Source organism: Leptonotus elevatus, chromosome 15 (assembly GCF_054856555.1).
Source record: "Leptonotus elevatus isolate MCC_2025b chromosome 15, RoL_Lele_1.0, whole genome shotgun sequence".
Lineage (NCBI taxonomy): Eukaryota > Metazoa > Chordata > Actinopteri > Syngnathiformes > Syngnathidae > Leptonotus > Leptonotus elevatus.
Genome location: NC_141253.1, coordinates 18,948,963 through 18,970,804, shown reverse-complemented (window position 1 = coordinate 18,970,804; position 21,842 = coordinate 18,948,963). Strand labels below are relative to the sequence as shown.

Below are 21,842 nucleotides of genomic sequence, written 5' to 3'. Positions count from 1 at the left end.
ACTCGAGGATAATAAGGATTTGGGACAAAGTGAAAAGAAAAACACTGCTAATTCCCGAGAATAAAATTCCAAGATAATGAAAGAAGAATAATGTAATTTCAACAAGTGAATGTCAAAAATTCTCAAATGTAAAATGTCTGAGACCAGCACACCCCCATACAGTACAGTATTTTCAGGTAACGTTGAGTTAAAAAGCACTTCTAGTTGATGATCAGACAAAGCCCCCCCCCAAAAAAAGAAGTGATTTTAGTCCTTATAGCTCTTTCACAGGGACAAATACAATATTTATCACATTGAACTACTAACATGGATAATGGTGTTCATGCACAAAAAATGATTTTTAATGAGACAACAATAGACAAACTAATCACATTGACATCAGTGGGCAATTTTGAGATTCAATTAATTAACTCAGTGTTTCCCAACATTTATTGAGTCAAGGCACTCAATTTTACATTAGAAAAATATCACAGGACACAAGCAGACAAAAATGTTACCAAAAATTATGAATGTTGAATGATGATGATCTCTTCTCAAATTAGTGTGAGATCTGGGAATGTTGAATTGAAAACAAACACACTTAATGGCATATTCACTTGTATTAATGGCAACTGGATACACTTGTTTTTGTACCTTCTATCATCTACGGAAGAGCATCTACTGTAATTGTTCAGTGTGTCACTATACAATGTTAGCATATAGCTGAGCAAAAATATTTGTATTCTACAGGTATCGGACGAATGTGAAACTGGAACATTTCCCATGGTACCCCTGATGATCTCTTATGATTTCTGGTTGGGAATCACTGAATTAACTCCCATCAGAGGTGGCAAATCCAGGTCCAGTAGCTAGCACCAGGGGCTAAAGCCAAACTGTGGCAGGGTTTTTACTTTCTGGACCTGAATTTGCCACTTCTGACTCCTATGCATGTTTTGGGAATGTGGGAGCAAGTCGGCGCCTCTCAACTGTGAGGCAGACATGCTAACCACCAACACACTGTGCTGCCTGCAAACATTCCAATGACAGTAGATAAAATATTCTGAAGTGCTATAAATCAGATGTATGAAATTTAGTTTGAATCACTTACAAAATCAGTTTCAGTTGAAAATACATACTGTACAGTAAAATTATGTTTTTTATACCTACTATGTTTATAAACGGTATAAAAGGTAAGTGTAAAGACACAACATGACAAAAATGTAAGAAAGTATGCAAACTTTTGATGCTTCCAGTTGTGGAGGTGAAAAACATTTCTGCAGTGAGTGTCTGTTGTCAGTCACTATCCAGGTCCTTGTGGTCTGACGTTGGACTTTCTCGGACTGGTAACACATCATAGTGACAGGGGATATGGCTGTTTTTTGGTAGATCATATGGGTCCTGGCCTGGCTGCATGCAGTCACTACTTTGTCCATTGCCGCGAATAGTGCTCATAGTTGGCTCTGAATCAAAGATACATGAGATTAGATGACATTAATGTATTGAACAACTACAATATCTATTGCTATCGCTGGATCACTTGTCCGTCAAGCAAGTTGTTGCTCTCTTGACACCAATATTGTCAACCCTCGGTCCTGAAGTATGTAAATCCCTGACTGGGTTGCACACTTTCATGGGAAGCCATTCCTAAAGTGAGTTTTATGGAAAAGAAGGCACCGACATTCACGCTGTAAAGTGACGTCTTCAAAAGTTCCTTCATGGCTCTTGGACATGATTTCTATTTGACATCTTCAATGAGCAGCCTTCACTTTGGGATGTCAATGAATGTAATGAACGAAATGTATTGCGTGTCAATATCATCCACATCACATCATTATCACTAAAGGACACTTATCTGTTGAGTCCGATGATGATGATGATGATGACACCTACATATAGTCTATGTACCCTCAAGATTATGACTTTACATATTTGTCTGTAATCTGAGTTTTGTATCTGTAAATAAAGTCTAGTCATATTGTACTATAATATATTGACTTCTGTGTTTTTATTGTTGTCCCAATCTTAAACTCTTAACCTGAAATTCCATTGTACACACCATGAACAGTTATTGAACAAAGTTCATTTTTTACTTTAGCGCTGCCATGTAACCTGTTATGGGACAAATGTCACATTACAGAATTTTGTACAAAGTATCACTGTTTATCATTTCACCAAGTTTCAAGGATGAGCGACCACCTGATCAGGAGATATAGCGGTCTAAACATGCCTATAGAGACCAAATGTGCTGTTTTTACTGGTATAAAAAACCTGCAAGGATTCCATTGGAGAAGTTTTAGCACAGTAAGGGTCATACCAACAAGTAAAAACGAAAACCAGCTGCCCCCCCCCCCCCCATTGTGTGGAACGAAATCCTCTTTCTAGCCATATTTTGCTTCATGGCTGATGGCCTATACAGTGCACTGTAAGTGGGAGAAAAGTGATGATGATTCTAAGGGCCAGAGAAAATACTACAGTGGTGCCTTGAGATTCCATTTTAATTAGTTTCGTATCCACAATCGCAACACAAAACACTACACTTGCGTTTTCAACATTTTCTCATTGAAATGACCGGAAATACCATGAATCCGTTCCAGCCTCTCCAATCCTCCCAACACCCTCCCCCCACCAAAAAAAGTGCTTGCTTTTTAATAAGGAAATATAGCACTCTATGGTATTACTCTTTCTAAAGTAGCAACAATTAAATGGACCATAAAGAATTAAACAGCTTGCACATCATAGTGTTAATGCTGCAATCCAATTATTTGTGGTGCTCCTTCTAGTTTGCCCACATTGGCCACCTGGAGGTAGTATAATACTGTACAGTCATGCAAGCACAAATGAAGAAGTACACACTCATTTCCACTGCTATTGCAAGCTCAGTAGGATGCTGTAGTATTTGTCATTTTTCATAAAGGATAAAGAATGTATGCCTGCAGCCTGTGTTATTATATTATCTGTCTGATGCAACACCGTTTCTGTTCAAATATCCGTTGCTTCTTAAACTGCAACTATAGATGCTCACCGTTAGCATGCGTTTTGTTGTTTGTTAGCATTGAGATCAGCTTTTTCAACTCCACTCAGTTTTAATCTTTTAGGCAAAGCTATGCTGTTTTAAATACAAAACATGTAATTCTCTTTGTTTTATGTTTAGTTTGACAGTAAACTTAAACTGGTAGTGGCATTAAAGAGCCTGAAGCCTCTTTTTTGATGACCTCTTCAATAATTAAAACTTATGCTTATTGGAAAATAGAGGTGCAATAATTGATTAATTGAAAAGTAATCAATTATTAAATTAATCAATAATTACTTTTGATAAACGATGAATCCTTGAGAGATTTTTTTTAATTGCCCAAATGCTTTTCAATATTAAATAATATTTGATTTATGTAATCCTCTATGAAAGCATCCTGATTTTCTTTGTGTCAAAAAAATAATAATAATAAAAAAATCACCTTGGAAACCATGATCAATAATTTTACCTATTTTCTGACATGTTACGGACCAAACTAGTAACTGAATCCTAATTAATTCAAGTTTGTGCACTGTCAATTAGAAATAATGCCCTGTTTTTAAATAAAGGGCTGGAAATTTAAATATTTTTTTAAATTTCATTTTAATTGACAAAATAGTCAAAAGCTTAATCGATTATTAAAATAATAGTTGCAGCCTATTGTGACGTGAGTTGAATTGAGTTCACTGCCACCTTACCACGCTCGTATCGTATCGTTTGAGCTTGAAGTGTAAGCAAAAAATTGTCCGAATGATGGCTAGTATTGCAAAATTCTTTTTTAACTTAACTACTGAATTTTAAATGTGTGGCATTTAAGTGGTTGTGCCCAAAGTGATACTTTTTCACGTTTTATTTTTATTTTTTTTAAAGAATTTAAGTCATTTTTCAACTCGGAGGCGACACTTCTTAAAGCCTTGATACACCGGAAGTCAGAAAGTATTCGGGCGTCGGTATGCGCCGTCTGATTAATGTATAAATCACCGTCGCAACATCGGATCTCATTGGGGAGCGTTGGTGGGGGGCGTTTTCGGTCGATTCAATATGTGTCTGCCTGTTGTGATATTTGATCACTTAGATTGGCTGTTAGCTAGCGAATCAGCACATGGAGCAAGAATAGGATGTGATGAATGCGGATAAACAAAATGTGATTGAAAACCTTTACAATTTTGCTTATTTTGTACATTTTCACCCTTCATATTTGGATGTAATTATAAGAGCAGAAGTTGAATTATTTACTATGGTTCAAGAGAGACCGGAATTCTATTACGTAACCGATAAAGAGTATGACAATCGAGTGATGAAAGCCAAACTATGGCAAGACATGGAGACGCAACTGGACAAATCAGGTAGGATTTAGAAATTACACAATACTCTTAAAGAGACCGAGGGTATGATTTGTGTGGGAATACAATGAGAGTGTGCAGTGTTTAAGTTTTTATATCCCGGTCCCATAAAAGCTTTCTCTAAAAATGAGGAATAGTGAATACTGCCGCCGATGGTATGGAGAGAACTAGTTCTTACGCATGCGCAGAAGGTACTTAATAATTGGCGTCGGTGTCTGTTGCGGTGTGTACTTCCGTCAGTTTTCCGGTGTGACCAGCTGAAGGTCATGACAACGCCCAGGCAGTACGTGACTGACGTCGGATTGGTGTATCAAGGCCTTTATGGCACGCTACAAAGAACATTGAAATTAGGACATGTCTTTTTAGTCTCTTTGCTCCTTTGTACTGTTCCAAACAATGTGAACAGGATATTTCCTGTAACAAGCCAATATAAACAAGTATGCGTCATGCTATTGTGACCTGAAGGCTTGATTATTGTGTAACACCCTATCGTCAGACTACAGTAACAAGTCTCTAAAGACACTACCTGGTCCAAAATGCCGGTGTTTTAATGCTGACTAGAAATAGAAGAGCTTCATTTTATTTGATTTTTACTAGCTTTATTAGCCTGCAGTGCCCATGGCAACAACACTAATTAAGGATGTAATCAAGTTAAGCAGTAAAGCACTTTTGTCACTTTTTTACTTGCAACTGCCTCCTCTGGCCTAAAGCATAACTGGAGCCTCTGTGTCAAGCCTGTGCAAGGCGCCACTAAACCCGTTCGCCTCGAACACTCCACACTGAAGGGAAGACACAAACTGATAGGCACAATCCCAGTTAAAAAGTCTGGACTCTTTGTACTCATCTTGGCATTGGTGTAGCATGCAGAAATGTTTATAACATTAACATTTTAAACTCCAATGCACCTTCAATAGAAAGATTCTGTTTTCATTCATTAGTTAATTGGCTGAATATTGCTGACATGATTTACATAAAATTAAAATTAATGGGATTGGATTTACAGGATAATAGTTTTATGAATAGCAATCAATAACATTTATTTTCCGACACTAGCTCCTCACCAATTCCATAGACATTCTTGTTATTGGTCAGACTGCTGCTACTAGAGATTTCAGCGTAGGGTGAATCCCGTCTGGCAGGTGACTTCATTTCCACATAGCCGCATTCAGTGTTTTTGGTTGTCAGTATGGGGGGGTCCTTTATTGTGGCGTAGGGGTTTTCAGAACTGTTCAGGGAGCTGGAGCTTCCATGATACGGTATGCCTTTTGCCAGGTCTGTGCAATGAAACAGAGGAGTTGGCGTGAGAAACAATTAGCATAAAATTGGCAAAACTGATCAATTTTGGCCTGTGTATCATCAGAATTTACCTCGCAAAGACTTCCCCATGCATCTTCTGTCTATTCCGTAGGCGCCTGGTTTGCAGGAAGAAAGAAATTGAAAGCAAAGTCAGTGAATGGAGAAAGTAAAATTATGTCTGACGCTATTGTAATTAGCTAGGAGTAGGATTTTCAAAAAGTGTGATCAATCTTTTGAAAGCTTAACATTTTGTGATGCATGTCCTTGGAAAATTGGGACACATGGTCCCATTATCACTTCAGCGTGCCCTAGGTTATCCCTACCAAGCCAGTAGCACTTCACCAGAGAGGTAACCAGGCATCCTAACCAGATGCCTAAACCACCTTATCTGGTTCCTTTTGAGCAGGTGGTCTACTTACTCTCAGTCCCTACTCAGGAGGAGCCAGTACACTTTACTGGGGAAAATCATTGTTCTTTGAGTGACTACACTCAACTCATGACCAGATGCGAGCGTGGATGTAAAAATGCCCAGTAAATCGAGAGATTCTTTACCACAACAGATCGATGCAGAGTCCAAATCACTGCAGACACTGTGCCAAATTGCTCCATTCTTCCCCAACTTGTGAACAAGACTTGATACTAGATGCTTAAAATCTTCCACTCAGGGCAAGATTTCTTCCCCGACCTGGAGATTGCACGCCACCATTTTCCGTATGACAACCATGTCCTTATATTTGGAGGTCTCATTCTCAACCCAAACACTTCATACTCAAGACTGGAGCTAACAGAACCACATAATTAGCAAAAAGCAGAGACGCAATACTGTGCTGAAGTCATGAATGGGACACCCTCAACACCTCAGTTGTGGCTAAATGCTGTCCATAAAGGTTATGAACAGAAACAGTCATTAGTTCATATCTTATCACGCCACCGCAATAGTCAGTCCAAAGCAGTTTGGGTTAGCTTCTAAAAAGTCTACATCAGAGCAGCTTGGGCTTTCAGAGCAGCCTCGAAGGATGTGGTCCATAGATTGAACAGGTTCTCCATATATAGTGTGCACTTTCAACAAGTTTCCATCTAAACAACTTATGCCCAATTCTACCTGTTTTTGCTCTGGCACAATTGAGGACAACCTAGTCTTTTGATGTCTTCCCTTGGGAGGTTTTCACATGGTTCTGTGATGAACTAACTGTGGTGATGGCCAGTCTCTGTCCATTGTCTCAGTCTGTAAGTTGGCAGAGATTCGTTGCCAAGGTGGTCAGCAGTCATAAAACTCTTGCGAGACCGCTGTCTCAGTTGGACTCCTTGATGGTTGTGAAGAGGTTGTCTGTTGAGGCAAGTATCTGACCTTCTCTTGGTACCCTGTTAATCCTTGTGGAGACCGACTGCTACACCACACAAAACCGCAAAAGCTGTCCTAAACGGGGGTGGTAAAAGGATAAACCCCACTCAAGACTATCACCTAACAGAAACAGTGACAAAGAGGCAGCCTTGGTGGAATCAAACCCTTGCTGGAAACAAATCTGATTTACTGCGGGCAATGTAGAACAAACCCTGATGCCGGTGATACAGGGATGGAACAGCCCATATTAGGTGGCCCATACTCCCGTAGGAACCCCCACAGAGCTTCCCGAGAGCCATGGTTGAACGGCTTCATGCACAAAACCCATTGGGCGAATTCCAGTACACCGTCAAGGACCATGCTGAGGCTCATCCACTTTTCCACAGCCAGGACATAAACCACAATATTCCTCCTGAATCCAATATTCGACTTCCTAATGAACCCTCCTCTTCAAAACTCCTGAATAGAATTTACCAAGGAGGGTGAGTAATGTAATCCCCTTGGAGTTGGAAGCAGGGTTGGGAGGGTTACTTTTAAAATGTATTCTGTTACAGTGTAACGAATACTGCCAGTCACCCTCAATTTTATTTTTTTTGTTCTCCCTTCCTCAAACATTTCACTCTTGGAAATAAGTGCGAGGTGAAACCTGGGGGGTTTAGGTGAGAGATAGCACCCCTCCCCCTCCTGTTTCACCCTCGCCAGACTCGGCCAAATGTGACTTCAACCCTTTTGAAGTCAACCGTCGCCCATGTCCCCAGGATGTTAATGTTTACTTTTCACCCGCCAGAACCACTTGTGTATGGTACTAAAGTGTCTTATCGGGGGCTCCATCCTCTCCCCTGTTGAGTTGGGGAATTAACACAACAGATTAACCATACCAGATGTTCAGTTACACCCAGATGGTCACATTCCAGCATTCTTGAAAGTTACATGTGACCACAGCGCCTTCAAGTGGGGACGGTTGAAACTGCCCTCACTTGGAACACCTATGACCCACAAAGCAATCTTACACATTTCACCTAAAAAATAATTCATCACATACAAGTGAATGTACGCACAACTACATGTTTTATACCCTGTATGTTTTGTTTGGGTTTGGAAAAGAATGTCATATGTATGTCAACCTCAAGAGAGTTCTTAGTTACTCCGCAAAGAACGAAATTACCTCGTGCTGCAGGATTAGTAGATATGTGTAACGATAACATGTTTTGCCTGGAAGAACTTGGCTTGCCAGCCTGACCAAATTTTAATTATTAGTTATTAATTTTTTAATAATTTGGAATTTAAGAAGTCTTGGAGTTGAGTCGAGTTAAAGTTGGGCGGTTCTCCTTTCCTGAAACACACCCCCCAACTTTAAAAAGCAGGCGCGGACTATTGTTCTCTCTCTCGTCTTCTGCCGCTGTTCCTATTATCTTCTTTTTTTCCGGCCGTCTGGCCCAGAAAAGACAAAAGAACTTCCCACGTGGCAATATTCTTTTGTCCAAGAAACGACCAAGTGTCTCGGCTTGTAGGCAGTGTAAAGAACCGGCACGCGTCCGCACGGTCAGACGGACACATCCCTTTTGTTTGTTGTTTTCATTTTTCATATTTTCTTTTTTTTTTTGGGTGTGCTCGCCCCACCTCGGCGACACCAACTTTCCCGTGATCCCATCGGGGCCCAGCCACCACAGTTGAACGGACACGCGCAAGTCCAGTGCGTCCCGCCGTACCTGCTCTCCGACTTCTCATCGGAGTGAGAGCGGGTTCAACGGCTGATCTCCCTCGGGATGCAGACACGCAGCGAATTTCGGCTTCAGCTGATTGGCCAGCTGAGACGCGGATCTCCCCGCGCGCCGAGAGGACAACTCCGGCTGGAGCCGAACGCACCTGAGCCGAGCTGTGTCGCGCATGTCCGACTGCTGAACAATTTTTCATAATTTTTAGTTTTGCCTTGTTTTTTTTGGAGCAGTTTTGTTTTTCTTCTTCTTTCTTCAACCGATCGTCCCGCCGGCCGCTCGACCCATCTCACTCCAGTAAGTTGCATGTCTCATGACCAATTTGACATATCGCTGGTGCAACTTCCATTTCAAACATCTCACAGATTTGGCAAGTCAAACCTGTCCTTTCTACCTCGTTAAATTGTTCCTTTCCTATTTCTATTAGTTCACTTTTATTTATATTTTTTTCACCGTATGATAGTTAGGTAGACAGTATTGTGATTCTGTATGTGTGACCGTAGTGAATAAATGCATGTTTAAAAAAAAAAAAAAATCTAGTTCAGTCTCAATTGTGCTTGTGTCCGAGTGGATTAGTAATTATTTTAGTAATACAAAGAACCACAAACTTTGAATGTGGCGACTTCAGATTATGAATAAATAAACGAGAATTTGGATTTTATTCGTTGTGTTTCTCCAAACTGAAAGTAAACAGAACGTGGTGCCCCTATAAACGGTTGGGGAAATTACGACTTCCTCGAGCGCTGATCAAGTTACTAATTCATCCAAAAGACAACATCAATTATCGTTACAACAGTTACAAGTTACCTGCTAAAAATGTAGTTAGTAACGTAATCCAAGTACAATAATATTAAAGTAGTGTAACATGATTACTTTGGTTTACTCCAAACCCGAGTATGCTCATGAAGACACAATACAAATAAATATCAACACAATATATATTCTATACAATGTGCCCTGCTATTTGCGGGTGATAGGGACACGGGCAGCCAATAAATAGCAAAAATCTTTGTGTCTCGCTTAGGTTACCAGTTACTGGTGTATAGTTATATGTTTAATCCCCCGCTAATTTCCTTCACTTTCACCTCCCTCCCCGTTTTTTCACTGTTCCTTCACTTTCACCTCCCTCCCCGTTTTTTCACTGTTAGATTTACTTACATGTTACCTCATATTTTACACAAATTACATAAACCACCTAACCACTTTGATTCTATCCTATAACATGCCAATATTAACAAATAGCATATACAGATATATACACAGGACTGAGTCTATATTGTTTGTATGCATAAATTAGTTCTGGTTTCTTGGAATGTTTGTGGCGCTCGCTCACAGGCAAAAAGAATAACAATTTTAGACCATCTCTTAAAATTAAAAGCAGATATTTGCCTCCTACAAGAAACCCACCTACAAAAATCTGAAGAAAAATTACTTATTGATAAGAATTTTAGTCAAGCGTACTCTGCCCCTTATAACAGTAGACAATGAGGAGTCTGTATACTCATACATAAGAATTTATTCTTTACTCTAAATAATACAATAACAGACCCAGAGGGCCGATACATTATTATTCAGGTGACTATATTTAATAAAATATATACATTTGGTAATTTATATGCCCCTAATAATGATGATCCGGCCTTTTTCCATGAGTTTTTCTCTCAGCTGTTTGAATTAGCAGCGAACTCTACTATTATTATTGGAGGAGACTTTAACACAGTCTTAAATCCATTAATAGATCGTTCTAATAATACAACATGTATAAGGCGATTATAATCTACTAAAGTAATATATGGATGATTTTGGCCTCGTCGACAGCTGGAGACTTAAAAACCCAACTAAGAAGGAATTTACCTTCTTTTCCGCTGTGCACCGGTCTTTTTCAAGAATTTGAATTCATTTTTTTCTTACAAATAACTATTGCTGATAAAACTGTTACAAAAATACATCCTATTATTATTAGCGACCATGCACCAGTCTCCCTTACCCTACAAGTTGATTATACCTTTAAACCACCCCCGACATGGCGTTTTAACATCTCACTGCTAAACGACGCAGAGTTTGACAAAATTATAAGAAGAGAGTGGGCAGACTTTTTGGAAATAAATGACTCTCCAGACTTATCTCCATCTCTTCTCTGGGAAGCTGGGAAAGCGGTAATTAGAGGTAAAATTATATCATATTCATCTTATAAAAAGAAACAGGATCACAAATTAGAAAAATACTTGGAAGATAAAATTAAATAACTGACGCATGAGTGCGCAAAAAACTCAAATAACCAAATATGGACGATATGCTATCTAAAAAGACAGAGTTTATAATACAACAATTGAGATACAACAACTTTGAATGTAATAACAAATCAGGTAAATTTCTTGCAAACCAACTTCAACGCAATCGGGAAAAATCTCTTATAACGGCTATTAAAGGGACAACTGGTGAATGCACACAATCACCAGAAGAAATAAATAAAAAAAATTATAACTATTATCGCAACCTATACTCAGAAACTAACAAGCCTAACCCTGAGCATATTGAGGCATTCCTCAGTAGCTTAAATATACCTCAGTTAACTACTGAATATAAAGATATGTTAGATGCGCCACTTACTATAAACAAGCTGTACAGTGCTCGATAGTATGCATAATGGCAGAGCACCTGGCCCGGATGGTTATCCGGCTATATTTTTTTAAGCACTTTTGGTTAATGCTTGCTCCATTATTCTTAAGAGTAGTAACATAAATAAAACTAATGGTTACATACGCCCACACATGAATACAGCAGCAATTAAACTTTTATTAAAGCCAGAAAAAGACCCCACCCTTCCATCAAGTTACCGTCCGATTTCACTAATTAACACTGATATTAAAATTATCACTAAGGCTTTCGCATCTAGACTATAACCAGTAATTTTGACAATCATTCATAGCGACCAAACAGGCTTTATTAAAGGTCGTCACTCTACTAATAATATTAGGAGGCTCTTTAACCTTATTAGCATGTCACAGTGGCATGATAAAAAGGCAGTTATTATATTATTGAATGCAGAAAAAGCTTTCAACAAAGTTAACTGGTCCTTCCTCTTTGCTGTTTTAAATAAATTTGGCTTTGGGAAGTCATTTATTCACTGGGTGTCAGTATCTTCGCCCTGCATGCCAGATCCACCACACCAGCATCTATCGAAATTCAAACACAATCTGCTTCTTCCTCTGGTCGTTGAATCGGTGGAGGCTGATGTCTGTGGATCTCACTCTGCTTCATCTATCCTTCCTTCCTTCCTTTCCTCAGTCTCTCCTTTGGTCTCTTGAGGTCTTCCTAATTTGTTGGAATTTAGATGTTTCTGGGATTGGTGAAAGACTCTGGTTGGTAACCCGTGGGTAGTAGGTAATGTCTGGTCGGTGCTGGATTTCACTTTCCTTTCTTTTCTTTGATACTTCCTCGGGTCTCCTGAAACCTCACGACTCTAGCTGGATTCTGAAGTATTCGGTTTAGGTGAACAGTATGGGATTTTTAATAGGTTTTAGGTGAACTAATGACTACACACTCACACGCACGCACACATGCACACACACACACATATACATTCTCACCCACGTACACAATAAAAAGAGAGCAATGATGATGACATGTCAAATCGGTAAAATTACCGAATGAACAATACTGAAAAAAAAAATCATTGTGTAATTAAAAAGCATGTAGGCGATAGATAGATAGATAGATAGATAGATAGATAGATAGATAGATAGATAGATAGATAGATAGATAGATAGATAGATAGATAGATGGCCATATGCTGTTTTCGAACTGTCACTGAAAGCAACCACATCTCACAGTTTAGAGACGGACGGACGGACGGACAGACAGACAGATTGATGGCCATATGCTGTTTTCGAACTGTCACTGAAAGCAACCACACCTCACAGTTTAGAGACAGACAGACGGACGGACGGACGGACAGACGGACAGACAGACAGACAGACAGACAGACAGACAGACAGACAGACAGACAGACAGACAGACAGACAGACAGACAGACAGACAGACAGACAGACAGACAGACAGACAGACAGACAGACAGACAGACAGACTGCGTGACATCAACTGCAACATGAGCTTTTATCCCAGTCACAAGTTTAGCTGTGTATATATTGTGTATGATGTTTAAATAGTGAATTGGTGGGAGGAAGATTTGTTTGGAAAGTGTAACTCACATTATGGTTGTAGGCTAGCGGGCTAGCAAAAAGCTGCAGCGCGTAACATGCCGCTGGACTCTCAGCTCAAACTTTCGCTCCTTTAGCAAGCCGAGTAAGTTCCAAACAGTGAATACCGGTCGCCATTTCCTCATTCCGTCCGTGAAGCTTTTTTAAACTGCCTGCATGTGGAGGACACGACTAGTCAGTTCGTCCCCACCTCCCCGACATGTACACTAGCTCCAGTAGAAACGGTCCCTCTCACGCTCGTGTGCATGCGGTCTGTGTCTGTGTCTCGCTCATCATAGAAATTGTAATCCCTCGAAATAATCCCCATTTTTAAGTACCTTTAATCTCATTACATGATTTTTCCAGTTTTTGGTAATCTGATTACATAACGGCGGTACATGTATTCCATTACTCCCCAAGCCTGGTTGGAAGTGAACACGGTCTCCCATCTCAAAAAGATGGACCACCACTCTGGGCTGCCAATCCAGAGGCACTTTCTCCAGTGTTCACGCAGTGCAGAGGTATGTCAACCATGACAGTCCCACAAACATCCAAGGTTTTTAGATAAGTAGTAGTAAGTAATTACTAAGTTTTTAGATAGGACAGCCCAACTTAGAGGCTGCAGACTGCTGTTGAGTAGGTCTTGAGAAGATTTTTCCCACCAACTCACAAAGTCCAGATGTCGAGCTAGGCAGGGGTGGGGGGGCGGGTTATACATAGTGTCAATAGTGCACTGCTTCATCTGGACCTGGGCGCTGGATGGTGGACAGGATTCCCTCAAAGCCATCCAGAAGCCTTTAATTGCTATTGAACGAAAGTCATTATATGACCATAGCTTGAGTCGGCGCTTCAACAGTGGAGGCACGGAACATGGTCTGCTTCGACTCAATGTCCTCCACCTTCCACAGAAGGTGGACAAAGTCTGTGGTGGGAGTTTAAACTCTTTGAAACTCCAGCATGAGTGCTCTCCATCACTTTCTCCAAAGATTCCAAAAAAAATGTGGTTCCTCTAAGATGCTGTTTGGTACATAGACTCAAACAACAGTCAGAACCCAGCTCCCCCACGCAAAGGCAAAGTAAGGCAACTCTCTTGTCCACCAACACATGAACTCCAAAATACAGGTACTGGGCCACTGTGGGGCAATAATTATGTCCACAACTGCTCAGTGCCTTTCATAAGAAGCAACTACAGAGTTGAACAGAGTCCACTCTGTCTCAAGAGGACTGGCACCAGAGCCTAAGCTGTGTAGAGGCTACATCTAGCCGGAATGTCCTGATCTTGGAAGTGGAAATCATTTCACTTTCATTTGGAATAAACAATTCCATCAAACCAACTTATAGTTTATGGCTCACCAAGTTCATTGAAGCACTCCCTGTGTTTCCAGCCTGCTGGCAATGTGCCAGTGGCATCAGCAAGAGGATATCCCTTTCTTTCCTCCACATTCTTCAAGTTCACAAACATGTTGTTTTTGGCCTACAAAAAGTACAAAAAATACAATTAAAGTGACCTATATGTAACAGTTATCCAAGGTATATTGTTATATATCAAAAATACTTTTCCATATGGAGAGTTATTATGTTGTGGGATAGTGCACTGGGTCAGAGTGTGGTAGCTGGGATTGGAGAAGTAGTTACTGGCGTGCACGTCACGTGGTAGATGAGCATCTGAAAAGTGAACAATGGTGAAATAATGAATTCAGCATGCACTGCGTGAGCCACAGTCTGATCTGTTTTACCAAAAATGTACAAAAATCAAGCGGGTCTTTGTCACAAAATGTGATTTGTTCATTTTTGTCATCAAGATTGTTACAAGTTATTAGAGATTAGTTTGTGATTTGTGTTTATTTAAACTTTATTTTAGTCTTTTTTGCTCATGCTATCCTGTACATTTGTATGACGTTTGTGAAAATTTATATTTTTTTCAGATTCCCCAAACTCCTGCTTTCTGTGCCTACTTACCTGCCTTTGGGTCCACCTTGTACTTTGCACACCAGCAACTTGCAACAAAACTCCGACATGTGACAGTGTAAATATATGCAGTTCCTGCAGTAGCAAGTAGTCCATACTCTCTGCAGATATGTCACCTCCTTTTGTTTAAAATTAATAAGTACAGGAGTGTGTTGGACTCTGGCAGTGATTCTTAAATCGGGGTATGTGAAGGCTCGCAAGTGGTTATCTTCTGGAAAAAATGAATCAACTAATTTGTTTTTGTTTTTTTATAGAGAACTTTTTTTGTTTTATATGAAAGACCAAATTATTAAAAACAATTTAAAACAATAAACAATGGGCAGAAAAAAACCCCAACTTAAAATGTGCTCTGTCACTGGTATTGGCACCCTTTCCTGTAAATCAGTATGGAAACTCATTGTGACTCACCTTTGGTAAATCACAAATGAGAATGAGTCTGTGCCCAATTGACATGAATTAACCAATGAATGATGACTTTGGTGTTTTAAGAAGCCACCGGTTATCCCCTTTTCTTTTGTCAAAATTGTGAAAACAAAGAAGCTGCCTGAGGACATCAGAAGTGCAATTATTCGCAAACACAAGACCTCCAAAGGGTATAGAGCCATCTCCAAAGATTTTGTTTCAGTAGAAGGAAGTTTTACAAGCATGGAACTGTCAAGAACCTCCATGGACGTGGGGGGAAGAGAGAAATTGATGACAGAAGTCTTCGACAGTTGGTGCAAATGGTGGAAAAAACACCACATTAAACATACAAAGACCTGAAAGCCAACCTGGAACAGTCTTGGATCATGGTTTCAAGAAGTACCATACGTCACACACTGAACCAAAAATAGGGCTTCATGGGCGAAGACCATTCCTGAGACAGACATAAAAAAGAATGGCTAACTTGTGCTAAGGAGTACCTGGACAAACCACAATTCTTTTGGGAAAATGTTCTGTGGACAGATGAAACAAAAATAGAGCTTTTCGGCAATGCACGCCAACAGTTTTATTACAGACAGCGCAATGAAGCTTTTAAAGGAAAATAACACCCTCCCTACAGTTAAGCATGGTGGAGGATCCATCATTCTGGGGGCTGCTTGCTGCATCTGGTACAGGAGGCCTTGATAATATCACAGGAATCATGAAATCAGAGAATTATCAAGACAATCTAGTAGGGCTGGGCGATTTTGCTCACTGTATACATGGGTGCCATATCATTAGCGAGGTGCAACGTGTCCGCTTTGGTGATTGCTCTTATTGTGCCCCTTTCTTGTCATACGTGCTTTCTTGTGTTAATGACTCATCCACGGTAACATAGTAAATTGTTTAGTTTTTTTCTGCGGGAGTTTATTTGCTGTTGTTGAGTTCCTCCCGTACGGAGTGTGTGAGAACACGACTGGCAGAGCTAAAGCTACGGAAGCCCATGGGGGAAAGCCGCGGGCGCGGCGCAACGAATGGGGGGAAAAAAACATCGATGTTATAATTTTTTTAATCGTCCACAATAAAACATTCAAATTAATTCAAAAAAATCTATCTATCGCTCAGCCCTACAATCTAGGGAGACATGTCCTACCAAGTGTTAGACAACTTGGTAGGAGTTGAAGGTCATGGGTCCTCCAGCAGGACAAAGATCCAAAAGCATATAGTAATGGTTAAAAAGGGTAAATACTGTTTTAAAATCGCCAGCAATGACCCCTGATCTCAATCCGATTGAAAATCTTTGATATGAGCTGAAATGTGCCATTGGGAAAAGAAACCTGCAAACATTCAAGAGCTTGAACAATTTGCAAAGGAAGAGTGGGGGAAAATACCAGCGGAAAAGTGCAAGAAGCTTGGAGATAGCTACAAGAAGCTTTTGGAAGCTGCCAAAGGGTGTGCAACCAAATATCAAAGAGGGGTCCCATTATTGCTGCACATGTATTTTTTATTTCTTCTTTGGAATTACATTATGCAAGTTGAAAAACAATTTATTTTGTGGAATTACATTGGACATCCAATTAATAGGTTCTCATGATATAAATTTGGTACATATCTGTTTCCAAAGATATTGTAGCCATCATGCAAAAAATGAAAGGATGCCAATAACAGTGAGCAAGACTGTATAATACTGAGATATATACAAATGAATGAAAACCTGCGCTTGTTTATCTTGAAATTGTTCTAGATTTGATCCTTGTCAATATTAAAAACGAAAACGAAAAACTAAAACTTAAACAAATCCACTCCATAATTTTTTTTACATTGGTATGCAATGTACCTGTGATAGTGTAGTCAGTGGTCCCCCTCATGGCAGGCGTGTAAGTCACTGCTGGCATGGGAGGTTCTTTTCCTTTCCGCTTTTTCCTGTAAATGATGAAGAGGAGGAGGAGCAAGAGCACAAGCAGCACCAGCACAATAACTCCTGCAATGGCTCCAATTTGGTAGGTGTCCACCTGCACTGCAGCACTTGTGAAAGTGTTGAGGCTGTCAACCACAACACCAACTACAGAAACAAGAATGGGAAAGCAGTCACATAATGTTAAGACTTTGGGTGTGTAGAAATATTAGGTTGTCCAATAGAAAGTTATTTGCGCAGCATGTATCCTCACCTTGGTCACAGCGGGCTCCCTTCCAGCCATTGTTACAGTAGCATGTACCAGTGATGTGATCACATGTGGAGTTATTTAGACAGTCACACACCTGCCGGCAACCGTAACCATATGAACCAGGAGGACACTCTATGAATGACAAGTGACAAATATTCATCATATCGTGATAATTTCTTCAATTCAACAAATTGTTATGATGTACTGTAATCAGTTTTTAAAAGACACATCCAAAGGATGGCGCCAGCTACAGTCTCTTGATCAGCTGAGCTTGATTCATTTTTAAAAGCAGTTCCAATATTGCTGAGGGGTGTTTTCATATTTAACTTTTATTTAACCAGGAAGTGTCCCATTGAGTTACAATAACTCTTCTCACAGGGAGTCCTGTAATAATTTGATCAGTAAGTGTGAAGACTTACCCGACTGAATTTTGATTTGAAAATAATTTCCAGTAATCTTACTGATATGAATATATGAATTATTGGCAGTTGTCTTTGAAAAGGTTATAATTGTTTCTAAGTGAAAACATTTTCTAAAGTAATATTTTCACACGTTCAATGCCAAAATGGCCTTACTGTTATTTGTCCCAACTGAAATTTCATTGTTTGCTTCGTGTTGTCAAAAGATGCTACATTTTTTGGGGGATATGTAGCATGCCCTAGAACATAGGTATCAAACTCCGGTCCAGGAGGGCTGTAGTCCTGCAGGTTTTGGATGTTTCCGTTCTCCAACACAGCTGATATATGATCAGCTCATCAGCAAGCTCTGATAACGATCCTGCTGATTGGAATCAGCTTGTGTTGGAAGAGGGAAACCTCCAAAACCTGCAGGGCTACAGCCCTCCAGGACCGGAGTTTGACACCTATGCCCTAGAAGCACGCACGCACGTACGCACACACACACACGCACACGCACACACACACACACACACACACACACACACACACACACACACACATACTTGCCTCTGTGTATTATGAGGACATTTTTTCCAAACCGGTTTAATTGTGTATTACAGGGACACCCCTTTCTGCTAATGCCAGAGAGATGGGACTTGCACCCAAAATTTTTTTTTGGGGTTGTCCAGGAGAATTTCACTTCAAAACTTGAAAAAACTCAACACACGAAAAAAAGAAAAACCTGAAAAAATCCGTAATTGTGAGGACATAGATAATGACCTAAATAAGCCACGCCCATTGCAAAAATGGTAATTATGAGGACCAACTCACATTACAAGGACAAAGTTTACACAACACACAGCAACCATGTCACTGAAGTGATTTGAAAGTTCTGGCATTCTGACTTTACACAAACTAAAATGGCATTGATGTGTAATGACTTACCTGATATAAGGACACATTGTTGTACATAACAATACTGTGAAATGCAAAGTCATACCTGATCTGTCCTAAAATTGTAAGTTTTAACATGGTGCTCATGTTACAACTTACAATTTTAGGACAGACTGAAACTGGTATGTTAATAAAACTGCTTCTTATGTGAACAGGTTATCTAGGTCAAACACAGCTTTGTAATGGATAAGCTCGACATGAAACCAGATGCAAAAGAGTCAGTGAACATTGAACATTTTATTCTTTAAAACATGACTACCTCTCATCTTAAAGGATGAGCAGTTTTCTCATAGCTCATTCCTGAAATACCTTCGGATTTCTGAATTTCTGAAACAGGTTCAATGTAGGAAGTGTCCGAAGTACTGTGAGAATCTGGAACATATTCCTCTGCTAACGAATCCTCACTTGAACTGGATACATCAGCAACCTAATTTTTTAAACGAAAACAATTATTACATACATACATACATACACATATTGTCGCTGTTCTGTGAAAAACACTTCCACCATAGGAGCTACCGGAGAGCAGCCCGCGACCTAAAAATGGAAACGTGTTTTTCACAGGACAGCAATGATATCCATATATACAGTAGATGCACACATACTTATGCATATATACAGTGGCTCTAAAATTAACCTGCCATATGCGGGTTAAAATTCATTTTGGCGGGTGGTCATAAATATTTACTAGCTTTACTTCGCTGTTACTTAGTGATGTTACACTCGAAGTAGAAGCTTGAGAAAAGTGTCGAGCGCTCGCGGCAGAAGTAGCTCCCGCCATTGATGGGCTAATGTGCTAAAGTTAATTTACCAAAGGTCTTCATCATCAAGCAGTTTTGCATTTTTTTTAAACGGGATATGTGCCAGATGCTGGAGCAAACTAGAAAAGCATTTAGAACCTAAAGTTTGTGCACATACTAAAGATTATTATAAATCTAGTCACATTTATTCGAAAGATGAGATGAAGCATTTAACAAGAGGGATAGTTAATATGCTTAATCTATGGCATTGCCCCTAAAACAGATATTGTGTGATACAGTCCTTCAGTTACAGTAGACTTTTCTATTTTACCGAGTCAGACAGTCGTTAAGATTGAGACAATTGCTCAACATTTAGCTGCTTGCAACTAAAGATAAAGGTATAAACATGGGTCATAATTTATCCTCTTGACTAAATTATATTCATTCAATGAAAATGCCTGCACTATTAATTCTGGTTGCGTGAAACAAAGATCCATTGCAGATACAAATAACACAGAAGATAAAATACCCATCATGCCAGTCCATTCTAGTGCAGCGAAAGGTCCAAAACATAAAGCACATTTATCCAAGCTTGATACAAGTAAATTAACTACCTGATGTTTACACTTCTGTTTAAAAAAATAAAATAAAATTGATAAAGAGTTCACCTCTAAAATCCACCATAAATAAATTAATGGGAACAAAAGATCACTACAGTGCATAATCCAAATCACCAAACTGCCAACAAATCTTCAATTTGAGATATTTTTAATGTTGACTTGTAGGAATTTTAGTCCCATACAAGCTTATTGTTGGATACAATATTTTGAACGTCTTGGCAATACACATTGCATAAAAAATTGTTGTGATTATATTTGTTAGTTATATAGTTCAGCCCTAGCATCTACTCTACACTCTTCGCTCCTAACGTCTTGCTTCTGAAAACTGATTTCAACATCAATATTCAAAAAGAAATCTCGTCACCTGGTCAACTTGGTCTGTGACAGCTACGTCTTCAGCTATGTCTTCAGGTTGTGCTTCAGTTGAAACCTGGTACACATGAAGAGAAAAATACATATAAAATTCAATTCTTAGTAACACGACTGTACCTGTGCATTTACACAGTTACAGTACATACAGAACAATTAATAGGTTAAAGTATTGTAAATGCAAACTCATTTTATTTGCCATTACAAAAATAAATAAATAAATCCTTCTGCACTACAGGTTTGTGTAAATTGGTGACGTCTATTTTTCACAATGAAACAAAAACAAGAAAATACACAGTCCTCAGAGAATCCATACCTGACCAGAGTATGAATTGTATAATAACTCCAAGCCCTCAAAACTTATTTTACAGTCACGGTGTATGAATACACTGTCCTCAGTGTCAGTTATTCACAACTATAACATTGTGAGGACTAAGTATCTGTGAGGGCTGCACAGTATTGACAAAACATGCGACATGGGTGTTTTATACAGTAATGGAGATTATTTCGACATTGAACATGGACCTAAAAAAAAAGGATCTATCTATAGCTATATATTTTTATAATCCAATGAAAAAAAATACACGATAATCCGGAAAAATAAACATGCTCATTGTGATCTAATCTTATCCAATTAAGTTATTTTTTGTTAGTAATGCCCCTCGATACGTTTCTCGTATGGCGATGCGCAATTAAGGTAGTCTCTGATTGGTCAAAGTCAGACTAAAGTATACAATCCAATATTCATTTGTTGCTTGTCTTTGCAATACACATATTGCATGAGCCATTCGTGCGACAAGATATTTTTTTATATATTGTGCCAACGTCTTGCTTCTGAAAAATGTATTTCAACGTCAACATTCAAAAAGAAATCTCGTCACCTGGTCAACTTGGTCTGTGACAGCTACGTCTTCAGTTATGTCTTCAGGTTGTGCTTCAGTTGAAACCTGGTACACATGAAGAGAAAAATACATATAAAATTCAATTCTTAGTAACACACAAGTCTGTACCTGTGCATTTACACAGTTACAGTACATACAGAACAATGAATAGGTTAAAGTATTGTGAATGCAAACACATTTTATTTGCCATTTCAAAAATAAATAATCCGTCAGCACTAATGGTTAGTGTAAATTGGTGATGTCTATTTTTCACAATGAAACAATTAATAGAAAATACACAGTCCTCAGAGTGTCCATACCTGACCAGAGTATGAATTATGAGGACTGTATGTGTAACTCCAAGCCCTGAAAACTTATTTTACATTCGCAGTGTGTAAATACACTGTCCTCAGAGTGTCAGTTATTCACAACTACGACATTGTGAGGACTATGCACCTGCG

At 39.3% G+C, this 21,842-nt stretch overlaps 2 protein-coding genes across 3 annotated transcripts in view; both read right to left on the bottom strand.

The window, feature by feature from the left end:
• Nucleotides 1-319: 319 nt before the first annotated feature.
• megf10 (multiple EGF-like-domains 10) overlaps nucleotides 320-21,842 on the bottom strand; it is a 110,101-nt gene continuing 88,578 nt past the window's right edge. For both annotated transcript variants that reach the window (XM_086096299.1, XM_086096300.1), the window contains 7 exons: nucleotides 17,423-17,551; nucleotides 17,092-17,316; nucleotides 14,440-14,549; nucleotides 14,238-14,358; nucleotides 5,700-5,744; nucleotides 5,394-5,606; nucleotides 320-1,439 (listed from right to left, as the gene is read on the bottom strand). In XM_086096299.1, coding sequence (XP_085952425.1) covers nucleotides 1,273-1,439; nucleotides 5,394-5,606; nucleotides 5,700-5,744; nucleotides 14,238-14,358; nucleotides 14,440-14,549; nucleotides 17,092-17,316; nucleotides 17,423-17,551 — 1,010 coding nt within the window. In that variant the 3' untranslated portion in view covers nucleotides 320-1,272. The remainder of the gene's footprint in view (nucleotides 1,440-5,393; nucleotides 5,607-5,699; nucleotides 5,745-14,237; nucleotides 14,359-14,439; nucleotides 14,550-17,091; nucleotides 17,317-17,422; nucleotides 17,552-21,842) is intronic.
• The window catches only part of LOC147162330 (uncharacterized), an 11,206-nt gene continuing 7,810 nt past the window's right edge, over nucleotides 18,447-21,842 (bottom strand). Inside the window, exons 5-6 of the mRNA XM_086096301.1 lie at nucleotides 20,496-20,561; nucleotides 18,447-19,198 (exon numbers count right to left, since the gene is read on the bottom strand). Of these exons, the coding sequence (XP_085952427.1) occupies nucleotides 19,034-19,198; nucleotides 20,496-20,561 (231 nt within the window). The 3' untranslated portion in view covers nucleotides 18,447-19,033. The remainder of the gene's footprint in view (nucleotides 19,199-20,495; nucleotides 20,562-21,842) is intronic.